The 13,147-nt window shown below is 35.6% G+C and overlaps 1 protein-coding gene across 8 annotated transcripts in view; it reads right to left on the bottom strand.

Moving 5' to 3' along the window:
- CLEC16A (C-type lectin domain containing 16A) overlaps positions 1-13,147 on the bottom strand; it is a 97,281-nt gene that overhangs the window by 72,352 nt on the left and 11,782 nt on the right. For all 8 annotated transcript variants that reach the window (XR_007504522.1, XR_007504523.1, XM_049791085.1 and 5 more), the window contains exons 5-10: positions 13,041-13,146; positions 11,028-11,151; positions 9,937-10,111; positions 8,268-8,321; positions 5,604-5,717; positions 77-305 (exon numbers count right to left, since the gene is read on the bottom strand). Coding sequence is in view for 6 of the 8 variants with exons in the window: in XM_049791085.1 (XP_049647042.1) it covers positions 77-305; positions 5,604-5,717; positions 8,268-8,321; positions 9,937-10,111; positions 11,028-11,151; positions 13,041-13,146 (802 nt within the window). In the remaining 2 variants the exon portion in view is untranslated. The remainder of the gene's footprint in view (positions 1-76; positions 306-5,603; positions 5,718-8,267; positions 8,322-9,936; positions 10,112-11,027; positions 11,152-13,040; position 13,147) is intronic.

The raw sequence follows: 13,147 nt of genomic DNA, 5'->3' as shown, positions 1-13,147 counted from the left end.
TCACGTAACAGATCACAACTAGGTTCATAAAAGTATCCAAATTGTAAGCATGATTTTTATTTGCCAGTATACCCACCTTCATTTTCACTGCTTGTTCTGATGCCCTTTGAACTCGCTTCTGTACCTTTAGTTTTATCTAGGTGATCTTGGTTATCTTCAGATCCTCTCTCTTCTTCATCTTCTTCACCAACATTCTTATAGTTGGGTCTTTTCTGCACCCTCTTCTTCCCCTTCTGTTTGTTAATTTCAAGAGACCTTTCAAGTGTTTCTGTTGGTTTTATGAAACATCTGATGCTTGACTTTGCCTGTAAATTTGAAGAGTTTACACTGAGTTGCAACAAGACATTTTTAACTCTAATTGATAAAGAAACTTCAGTTCATATCAAAGAGAATGTAAATTAGCATACCACCTACAAATCTCCAATCGTTTTTAAAATACAAGAAAGCAGACCTCAAGTTGTATCAAATCATCAGTAGAACAATTATCTCCAAAGTAATATATCCTAAAGATACATCATTTAAAAAGTATGCCATCTTGAGACAAGAAGATATAGAACTACCTATTTCATCAATAGAAGTTTATTAAAATTTTTTCCCTTCTTTGAACTTTCTTAATAGGTGAGACAGCTAGTACATACAAAATTAAGACACCTTCTGCAAAAAGGATAAAGGCAGCAAAATCCAAAGTATGTGTTGACAGCCATGTATTAATATAAAATATACTTTTAAAATGTCTTTGGCAGTAGCAAGGACAAAACCCAATGCTCTATGCCGCGAACTTTTCTTGACTCTTGAGCTTCCCTCAACAGCATACTAGTCCTTGTATCAACTAGGAATAAATGGCACTGACATCAACCTTTCTGGGCCTCCAGACATTGACTTACCAAGTCCAGAAAACCAACACCACTTCATTTGTTAGACTTTTATACTTGTGTTCTGCCCAAAGAGATCAGTAGTTTATCTTTTCAAGTCTTTTGGACAAGAAGGCAAACAGTATTCAATCAATACCTGATTTTCCCAGGTAAAATTATTAATTTACAGAGCGAGAAAATAAATTTAGATGACAAATTTCTCCCAGAGGAAATAAGTATTTCCAAGACACTCTGCCATTCTAAAAATAGAGAACAATGTATTCTTACAGAAAGACACAAGACGTTTTGTGACTAGCAGGACTAACAAAACTTGTTTTCCCACAATTTTGCAGATTGTTTCTGCGCTGTGATGCTTTGAGCTCCCTTCCCACTTGTTAGGCATGGCAGCTAGATTACCAGAATACACCCTCTCTCTCACCCAGAGCTATAAACATTCATCAGCCAAACCTCTCTTACTGAGAGCTGAACCTCATGGTTTGGGGGCTTCCTGCCAGCACAGATTTATGCCGAACAAGACTGCTACAGAAACTTCATTACCTTTCAGACCTCAATACTTCAATCATATTTAGCTGACACTGGCTAAAGGGTTAAAAAATTAAGGGCAAGCAAGAGAAAAGAAGTAAGACTAGAGTAAATACAAAACTGATTCCATTCCCTGCCTTAGGTGACTCAAGTACAATAAGTACTGAAGATGAGTGCATCAAAGAGACCTCAGAAAAAGTTTGGAAAAAATCCCTCCCTTCACTTAATAAGGAACACCTCTACGTAAAAAATAAGAGATTAGGAAAAGACCTGGGAAGAAGCCTTCTACAAGTCAAAAGGCCAAAATGTTTCTCTGAACGTTCTGACTTTTTAAAAAGGCTTTATACAAATCTTGCATAAGTTACCTTACACTTGGCACTGAAACAAACCATATAGTAGGAAGAATCTTTCACAATACCAAAAAAATACCCACAACATGAAATTTACCACACTTATGTCCCCCAGTAAACTCTGACACGTTTTTAGTCTGATCAAACTGCAACATTGGAAAGTTATAAAACAACCAGAGTTACAACCAGATTACCTTTTATTGATGGCTTCTCATCAGAAAAGTCATAAGGAAAGGGAGGAACATATTAGGTCCTATTCTTTAGGGAAAAAAAGAAAAGTAGCATGCAAGTTGCATAATGCATTTTCCCCTTCCTGCATTCACTTCTTACAATTGCTTCCTAGAATCCTGTAGCTACTTTTTTTTTTTTTAATGAAGAATGCATGTACTTAACAACCTTGAATTTTTAATATGCTGTTAGCCACATTAGCAAAATAACAGAAGAGACCTGTAGGCAACAATGTGCTCATAAGCACTGAACCATGGTCTGGTCCATCTCAAGAAAGAATGCTGAGAAAAAGTGAACATATATATTCTATTCTGCTAAATATAACAAGGCTATATATTTAAAACATTCTAAAATCAGACTTAAAATTAATTTACATAGTATATGGTTTATCTAAGTTAATTATACAGTTTGAGATACTGCTATTTTATACTTTTAAAATGTCTTTCAACCATATTTTCAATTATGGTTTATCTTGTGCAATGTGTGCTGGTAAAACAAGGCAGTACCAGTAAAAACTTTTACAGGAAGGAGAAAGGAGGTTAAACAAGAAACATGAAATAGGTAGAACTGGCCCACATCCGAATTATGCAGGAAAACAGATCTCACAGGAAGTAAGGTAAACCTTAGTGTGATGACTGCTAACAAGTTTAAATACATTCTGTTGGCTACACATATTCAACTCTCACCATGAGATAAGAGTTAGTATTTCTTCTGATGCCACCTAAAACCAGAAATACAGGGAAAAAATATGGAAAGAAAAGTGTATCTTAATTTGCTACACTTTGAGGTGGAGAACCTGTTCATTGGAGGTTGGGCAATCATTACTGCCCTATGATGTTCAGCTGATCTCCATGGATAGGTTATGGCCAACTCATCAGCTATCAGCAGTTAGATCTGCTGGTGATTTTTTTCCACAAATTGGTTTCAGTAAAAAGTACTATTTGTTTCTGTCATGAAAACTACCCTTACTGTTTTGCCCTAAGTAACTCTGGATATGTTGCATTTATACACAACAACTGCAGCCCTTATTTTTTTATTGCTTTTATTTTTGTTAAGTATTCTTTACTCATTTAGTCTCCTATCATGAGGACATGTTGACACTGCTTCTGGTAATCTCAGTCCCTACTCCTTATACCTCATGCCACTTTAATTCATCTTATTAGGAATGTGAATATAGACATGAGGTTCTACTTACTTTGGGTTTTAGAAACTACATGTTAGTTAGAAACTGACAGCTACACTTCAATTTAAATATATCAAGACATGTATCAGTTGCAAGACATGAGCAGTGTTAAGTACAGAGCAGGGGTTTAGAGATAACTGGGGCTCACCAGAACACACAGAGATATCCCCAGAACAACAAGCTTAGGAGAGTATCAGAATGATTACCATGGGAAATTATAACAGAAAGGAACTAGTAAAAGATAAATTTGGGTCTGACTTAAGAACAAACACAATTCTAAACTCAGTCAAAAAGTAAATTAAAAAACTTGCTCATCACTTTTCTCTACTAAGCCCAAAACAAGCAATTCTAAAGTAGGTTCTGAAATAGCTTCCAACATTCAATAGAAGTTTATCATTTCTTTGCAACAGAACACACCACAGTTATAACTTTGCAATGATCCTGATACACCTTATAGTCCAAAGAACAGCCCCTGAAATGGCTAACAATACTCAAAAATCAACTTTCTGCTCTAAGAAGTCCTACCACAGAGCAACAAGAAACCGTCTCACCTTTACTTGTCTATGCCTCCATATCTACAGCTGACTTTAGCCACACTTGTGTATCAGGAGAAAATACCATGCAATATATGCAGTAGTTGTTCAAGCCCATAAAGTGCGAGCAGCTCACTTGATAGCTCTCCTCATTGGAAATAAGGCATGGAGCTCTTCTCCTGAAGATTACTCCCTGTTCTTTCTGCATATAACCAACCTTCACCAGTAGACTTTCTGACAGTACAGGTTACTAAAAACTAAAGTTTCTCCCATGGAAGTTTTTTCCTCATCCACCAGAAGTGCCACCACTCTGCTCTCCCTGTAAGAAAGCTCCACCTCTAGCAGTTTCGCTAAGCATCTATCCTAGAAAGCCAACACCTCTCCTATATACTACCTGTGCGGGTATGACAGAACTCCCAGTTTACATGCCATGAGGCATGGTCTTTAAGACCAGTAAGAAGCAGCAACCTAAATAGTACTACAAACAAGAGAACAGATGAACTGAAGTTCATAGGAAACCCCTAATATTCCTAGCATTAGTGCAAACACACAAACATGCGCTACAGGTATTTTGCAACTCTGTACAGTAACTATAACCGGAAAAAAAAAATCTCACTTCTGCAACAACTGCTGCCCCACCATCTCGCCACAAATTTCCTAGTAACAAAGCTGCTTCCGCACAAGCAACACACATGACATTCAGCATGCAGCTAGCAGAAGGTCAGACATTTGCTAACACAAGCAAGAGGTTGCTTTATCTTAAAGCATTCAGTCAGCTCTACCATTCCACTGTATTTTTTCTAAAAAAGATTAGATTCTAAGTATCAAGGTCAACAGTACAAAAGCTACCAGCTAAGATCAGCCCACACAGCTTCCATCCACTGCACAGTAGGAAGAAACTTGGAAAAGTTGACTTGTATCATAGAAGAGTTGAAGCATATCTCCCCCTTGAAACTCTCAGAACTATAGCCACTGCTTGGAAAGAATGTGCAGAAGAACCAATCTACTGCTTGTTATAAATCAAACGTTCAGTCAGTAACTCTTTGCTGACCGGTCACGCATTAGGGGACATATTCAATCTTTAGAGAGAACTACAGTCAGAAGCCTCTGAACCAAAGTAAGGTCATACGCCCTTCTTATTACCATCCTCAAATAGGCCTTTAAAAAGTAACAAGCAAGCATTTCACAAACTGTGAAACCCACAACAAAAGGGAAAAAATCATATACATGACACACTTAGAAAAACACTAACAACAGCATCTAGCAACATCTAAACAGTATTGAATCTGAAGGTACAATGGCAATGACAAAGTGATAGCACTCCCATCTATTTGTGGCTGGTCTATATTCTCTGACGCACACTTTCAGAGATGATCAGTTTTACTGCTAAAACATTGGGAATATTCAGACAAAAATATTTTTTTCCTTCTGTATCCAAAGGATTTACCATAAGGCCAAGCATTTATTGTAAGTCTCTCATTTCTACTACAAGATGCATAAGGAAATAATTTCACAGGAAAGTTGTGATGACTCATTTCTATTTCACTACCAAAGAGCTGATAACAAAAACTGAACACAGAAGACTGAATTACAAAAGTGTCCCATCAAAATGATGGAAGCCTTTGCAGTGCCTGACCCCTGCAGAAGCAACTAAGTATTCTAATTTGTGTCCTACACATTCTTATATCACTACCTGAAATACATACGCATGCACAAAAATATTTCAACTTTGACAAGAACATAATACTGTAAGTCGCACAGAACATTTTTCTGCTATCATATCCAACAACAAAAGCTGAAATCTGCTATTGGTGCTCTTGTCTCCTAAACACAATCACCTTAGCTTACCAGTTACCAGGTACCTGATTTTGTTTTTTCAAGTATTTTCTTTGCCTCTAAAAAAAATATTACTTACTGAGTTTTTCTGTATATCTTGCTCAACTTTAGAAGAAAACACTGAGAGGTCACCATTAAGTATAACTTCAGCCAATGAGTTCACCAAAGGGGCATAATGTATAATTAGAAAAACCTATTAAAAGAAGGGTGGAAAAAAATATCAGACATATATTACAGAACACATACAGTTTCACAATTTCAGTCACTGAACATACTTCTTTGACCTTGTTAAACCAGTATCTTAAGTTTACATATACAGTAAAGTACAATTGGTAACACTGATAGTTCATGAAGTCTACCTCAAAACACAGGAGACCATAATCCTCTCTACAGGTATTTGACCTTTCTCTGCATTTTAAGCTACCTAGTTTTAATAATTCTTCATACTCTTCCCTCCTCCTGAGAAATGTCAATTCCCTCTCCTCATCAGCTTTGAGATGAAAGTTGTGTGATATTCTAGCAAGGAACCCAAATTAAAACTGCTCCAGAAAATTGTTTTTTTTTAAGAAACTACACAAACTGATTATTGTACACAGCATCCACTGACCTTGTATGGCAATGACTGGGAGGACTCCAGTAAGTTCTGTGTTGTGCACACAATTACTTTGCAGTGATTCATGAGTAAGTGTCCTGCAATAGGCTGAACTGGATCAGAAACAGCTTTTCTGGCTATGAAATCACAATGAATTATGGTCTAGCTACAAAGTGGCTACATAACACAGGAATAAGGGCCATACTGCCTACCACATGAAAGCACTAATCCATTGGTGCTTTAGCAGAGTTCTCTGTTTACACTAGCTACTCTATTTTGAGGCAAGGCTTACGAGCTTGGGCCAGCAAACAACTGGTTTCTGGACAGAACTGGCTCAGGTCCAGCCACAATAGCCTTATGTCAGCTTATATCCATTCTCTTTGCAGGAATATCAAAACTGGATCCCTAAACGGTGGTTCTGGATGAAAAATCCCCAAATAATTTCTAAATCAGTAAGCCTAGTCATTGTTTTGATAACATTTAGCTAAGATCTCCACAGGTTTTCTGATTAAAGTCAGAACCATTCCAGAGCCTCAAAAGTGAATCGATTATTAGCATGTGGTGGTGACCTATGTAAAACTTTGGAAAGTTGCAACACACTTCAAAAATACTTTGGACAACCTCAAGCATCTTCCAATTCAGAAGGTGTAGCTTGACTAAACACAGGCACGTTTTGGCATAAGTACATTACATGTTCACTTTGTGAAGAGTAGATGAAAATCTACAACAGTGGATTTTCATCAGCTAGTACAAGTCTCTCGGGCACTTGTCTCTAATATATGAGTAATGCCTAAAGCGTATGCGTGGTGTCAATAACAGAAGTAGTTAAGAAGGTTTTTCAGATACTCAGTGTACACTTTCAGATCCCACTCCATCAAAGACAGACTCTAAGTTAAAAAAGAGGCAGAAAAAGATGCATTTCTGCCAGTTACAGAAAAAGTAGCTTGATTTTCTGCATCACAACCCATTCTGATACACAAAATTTGGTCCCAATTCTTGATGGTTATGAAAAAAAGTTCAATTTTCTTTATTAAAAACAATAAAGAACAAGATGCAAATCCTGAACTGATACCTAGCCAAGACTTATGCTGAAATCAAAGAGGTTGAAGGAGGTCAATATATACAACCCTATGATCCCTTCAGTTACAAGAAGCTGTTGCTCCCAAGTTTTTATCAGTAGTAAAAAACTCCCACAACATCACAACTTTTTAGTTTTAAATTAAGAAGCATCAAATTATCTTATCCTGGAAAAATCACATTTTTCAGAAAAGTTCTTAAAAAAAGATGAAATTATGGGCCAGACCATAACAAAATGACTAATGCAAAATTGTAAGTTCAAAGAAAGAAAGAAGTATACATTCTATGAATACAAGTCAAAACTGTTCTCAGAGAACATTAATTTAAGAAAACTAGTCTCACAGAAATGCACTGAAGACTACAGGGAAAAAAAGATTTTTTTTCTCTACGATAAAAAAAAAAAAAAAATCCACTGTAAAACTCTCTTCATTTGAAAGTAAGTTCCAGAAAGAAAAGGAGGTGGGGCTGGTAAGAAAAAGAAGTAACAAATACTTAATTATAGATTTAAGGTATAGGCACAATGAAATTCAAATTGTGTGAAAGTTTGAGGTTTTGGTGGTCGTGAGGTTTTTGGGATTTGGGGGTTTGGCTGTTTGGGTTTTTTTTTTAAAACAATCAAAAACCCCATGAGATCATTGCTCCCTCTATTTTTCAAAAGAGGAAAATTCAAACATGGATTCTTCCATAGCTTAGACAGATAAGAAGTGCAATACAGCATCTATCTAAACTTCACCTGCAATTTTAATAAATTCTGTCCTAGCATGTTGCATGGCTCTATTACACACCACTTGCCTGGTGGTGTACATAAACTATAATCACTGAATGCTCTAAAGGCTACCCTGCGCTATGGGATCCTCAGAAGAATGATATTAACTCAAGTAAGAAGCTATTTGTCTGTCCATAAGAAGACCTTACTTTTTTTTTTTTTAAATGGAAACTGATCTGTTTAAAAGTTCATTTGCCAACTTGTCTTTAATGGCTTTTCCAAAATAGATGAAAATACAGTAACTTATAAATCATAACACTACTGCAAAATAAAGTTCTGAAATAGGACAAAATACTTAAAATACTTACTTGAGAAAGAAGATAGAGAGAAACTTGGAGACTTATTTTTGGACGCTCTCCACCCTACAGAAAAAATGTTATGAAAAATGTTGATTTATTTATACAAAGTTAAAGCATTTACGCTGTTTAATTTAAAACAAAACTTTTAATACTGTATTGTTCCACATTCCGCTACAAAATGTTCAGAAGGCATCATGCTCCTTAACATTCACTTCTTGTAAACTATTTCAAATTAAGACTCTCCAAATAAGCGTATCCCTTACTCTACATGCTTAAAATATCAGTATTGATTACTGTCTTCCAATAGCCACTTTGATAACTTAAATTTAACAGACGAGTATCTGAGAAGTATGTTGGTTTTCACTATGCTACTATTCCTTCAAAAAGCACTTCTCAGTGAACATTCATTAAAGTCTGCTCTAAAAATTAGCTATTCGGAGACAATGAAATATTACCCACATAATAAAAACATGTGTCTTGACAGACACTTCTCTAAATCAAGTAAATCACATTAGGCAGAAAATATTTGAAGTATAACTTGAGCACGACAGTGCTAAATTTATATACCAGCGTTAATTAAGATGTTTCTAAAGATGAATTAGTGATACTTTAAAAACTGTCACCGGAATATATTCAACAGTTATCTCAAGAGGCAAGAACAGCCCAGTTTTACAATCGCAAATATCTCTGACCTCATGACAATAGACACATCTGCCTCAAAACAGGAGGACAAGCAGGTTTTTGTACATGTGTGAATGGAAAGAGTTAGAATAGCTGAAATGAAAGTAAAAGTCAGGAAGTCTGCTTCACCCTATTTCAATGGCCTTATCAATGGCAAGACAAGAAGCTGATTGTTATTCAATCTTCAGCACACATGCAATATACTGAATTCATTATCTTGCAAGAAACTTGACCTCTGGTTAATGAAAGTATGCTGAAATTCACAAAGCATTGCGTACCTTAAGAACAAACACCACTACAGAAGATTAAGAGGAGGGAAGGGAGGGGGAAAACAAAAAAGAAAAAACCAGAAATAAACTGAAGAGTGCATTTTTATTTTTTTTTAAAGACAAGTGAATACAGGAACCTGTACAGGTTTTAAAAGAACAGTTTCTATTTCATTAAAAACTAGTTTTCCACTAAATTTAAAGGCTATGCTTTAAAAATGGATTCAACTGTACCACATTCAAACACAGTTTATCTGCAAATAGAAGAATTAAGTATCAAAACAAAAACTTTGTATTTTCCACCTAGAATGGATTTTTACACCATGGAAAATGTGCACATATACTGAGAAAAGGTATTATAATCTGCTTTTGCCAGGAGACAAGTTACCATATCAGAAAAGGAAATCACACATCTCCCAGCGTCAGAGAAATTTAAACCCTGTTCCAAATTTGCAGCTCTTCTCGTCTCCACTATTGTTAGCATTTAACAACCATGTCATCCAAAACAGTATCTGTTTGGTGAATAACATTTCATCTATTTTGCCCTTAAATTCAACCTCAGTGTATTTCCCCTACAGTCACCTTATTTAAGCTGTTTCATGTAAAACACATAAACATAAGATATCGACAGTATTAACCCTACTACAGAATACATCTGCTGAACAAATCATTACACATACTGAAAGCAAGTAATACCTTTAAAACTTAATTGTCTGCAAGTATTAGCTTACCTTATCTTGATTTACTAATGAATACACGTAGAGGGGAAGAAAGAGCCTATTAAGTAGGTGGTCTGTCAGCACATCATTTAAAAATTCACAATTAATGATAAGGATATCATTAAGGTAATGTAAATGATCAAGATGTTCTGCTACCAGGTCACTCAGTTTGCCCCTATTTCTGTGCCTGAAAAAGAGAGCTGAAAGTAAGTCTCAGATATAATCAATTGTCAAAGTCTTAATTCTTTCCTTAAGTTTTTAACGTGCATCCCTTCCACAGATCACCTTGCACATATCATCTGCCTAAAGAAGATGTTTTCAGTAAAGTCAACTAATGCAGCTAGCAAACAGTATTCAGGCTTATATGTGCTTTACGTTGCACATATCAAGTTTTTCCCCAAGTTCTCAGAAGCAATGTTTTTACAAAACTTCGCTTTCTGCTGCCAGAGTCTTTTCACAAGCCAGCCATAAAAATTGTTAAGATTTGTTTCCAAAAATAAAAGAAGAAATCTATGCTGTATTTAACAACTACCTCCTCACTTTAAGCCAGAAATAGCTGCCCATTCTAAGGTGGGGGCGGGAAGGCAAACCAAGAATAACCTGAATCAACAAAATATTCCTGTAGTTGATAGTGGAATATCACACAGGAATTTCAGGTCTGACAGTTCACATATTAAATAAAGTTCACCTTTCCAGTTTAAATTTTTTTCCTAAAATCTTTTCAGAAAGCCGTTCTACTGAGATGATACACAGAAAAGGGAACATTAAAATGACAAAGTTAGTAAGATTCAGAAGCACAAAATACCTTTTGTGTCTTCTGGATATCTACTAAATTTAGCAGAATTAAAACAAAGATGAAGAAAAAGCATGTTACCAAACACTAATGTACTGGTACAGATATTAGCACAGATAAGGCATACAGCAGTAACCACTATTAATTCAAAGAATCACCAAAAAACTTTGCAAGATTGAAAAGCTTTAACTGTCTGCAAAGGAATATATTCAGAAACTAACTTAACTGGACTACTACAGATAAAATATGGAGAGTATCAACATGTGGGAAAAGCATTTCCATTCAATACCCGGGATTTGTAAAAGCTTACTCTTCATCAGTCTGCACACAGTTATCCAGTTCTATCACGTGGCTTCCAATAAACCAAACAAGGTTGGAGAAATAAGGGACAGCAGTTTTATCTCTAATGTAATGCAGCATAGGTTGGTTGTCCACTGAAGAGAAATTGTTAAAAAGAAAAATCAGTTGCCAGGGGTTTTTTTATTATTTTTTAAGAAATACAACAAAGTATCTTCTGAGTTTTGATTACATGCTAGCTTTTCATATGAGTATATACCTGACATGATCTTATGCATGAAATGGACATCTACAAAAGCATCATATCAATTCTTAGTTGGCCTGAATGAGCCTAATATTGATATATTTACATAGGTCTGAAGATAAACAAGTCTAATGGAATTCAGAAAGGTTTTTTTAGCACGTTATTAAAAAAGAGGAAAAAAGCGTAAGAAAAAAGCAGTAATGCTGAAAGTCAAGCTAGTTAGACTTACATGACACTGCATTAAGGAACACAGGAATCATCAGTGAAGGAAGGGCAAAAGAAACAGACAACAGTTAACAGGATTAGGAACTGGGATAGCGACATCCTCCAAAAGGGTTTAAAAAGCTAAAGAACAAGGCATCTAAACTAAGAGATACAGGGTAGGTGTTAGATCAGACTATATGCAAATGGATAGCAGAAAATTATGAAACCTGAACATCCAAGCTGTGTTTATTCAACTCTAACCTTTATATCACTACAACATTCAATGAAAATTCTAGAGAAGTACACTTTTTACCACAAAAATATTTAGTTACATAAATATATAACAAATAGGATATGAAGCCTGCACTTTGCTCTTTTTGTGAGCTCATATTTGAGTTTACAGCACCTTGAAGTAGAAAACAAGTGCCAAGTGCCCATTTCTCAGCATACAAAAGAAAGACATTTTGTCCCTTGCAGTCAACACTATAAAGAACCTATCTGCTATGCAGGCTATCCAGTTACTTGCAAAACCATTTGTTCATTTTTTAAAAAAATATCTTATATTCTTCTATGATGAAGACTGTCATCAAATCCCTACTTCTCTTAATTGATAGAAAGTTGTGTAAATTCAAAATGTAATTTGATTTAAAATGGATTAAAGAATAAGAAGCCCTGCATGAACATCTTCCATACACATACTACGTTACAGCATGCTGATTTCAGAGGTAGAATTCCTGAATACACACCAATTTTTCTACAGAGACCACTCTGATATTTTCAATCTATTACAGATTTTATAGACCCCAAGAAAAATTTAGGGGGAAGTGACTGTTGGACATTCTCAAAGTAGCATTAACTTCGAAGTTCAACCAGATTGCTAAGGGCCTTGTTGAGATTTGAAGATTTCCAACAATACAGATTCCTCATTTTCTCTAGAAAACCTGTTGCAGTGCTTAACTATTCTCACAGTGAAGTTTAGGGGTTTTTTCCTTATGTCCTACTGTAACGTCCAGTACAGGAATTTGTGACTGCAGCCTCCTGGTCTTCACTGGGCACCTCCGGGAATGGTCTAGCTTTTCTTTAGACTGGAGTGACTGCTGCATCTAGGAGCTCTACAGTCATATTCTAATACACTTCAAATCCAAAAGGAAGTGATGTAGCCAACAAGATTACTGCTTCATACATTATAAAGCTCAAGTTCATAAGCGAAAAATACTTTATATTCTTTCTTAAAGCACTTTGGTTTGGGGGTTGGTTTTTTGGTTGGTTAGTTTTTAAATACAGTCACACACCGATCTCTGTTGGAAGGGAAGCTAAAGTTCCTTGTGTATGCTTGATATTTTTGGTTTTTTTAAACCAGTTTCATCTGTGAGGAAACAGTACTATTTACAAGTATGTACTGTAGGTTTGGGGTTCTGTTTCATAAAAAACAAAATGTGTGTCTGAAGCATGCCAACATGCTAAGCTTTTCAATCTCATAAACCACAGAGAAAACCCTTAAATGTAAATAACTAAAAATTAAACCACAATGAAACAAGATTTCGTAAACATGCTTTCTTCAATATACAAAAAGCATACCTTTGTAGACATTTAAAGTTATAGTCCTAACAGCAATCCTGACCATGCTTTCTGGGTGGTTAAAAAATTTAATAGCTTCAGTGTACAAAGCGAAATCATTAGTGTGC

The sequence above is a fragment of the Accipiter gentilis genome, chromosome 33 (genome assembly GCF_929443795.1).
Source record: "Accipiter gentilis chromosome 33, bAccGen1.1, whole genome shotgun sequence".
NCBI lineage: Eukaryota > Metazoa > Chordata > Aves > Accipitriformes > Accipitridae > Astur > Astur gentilis.
The sequence above is the reverse complement of the archived record's forward strand: the minus strand, read 5'-3'. Positions and strand labels throughout refer to the sequence as shown.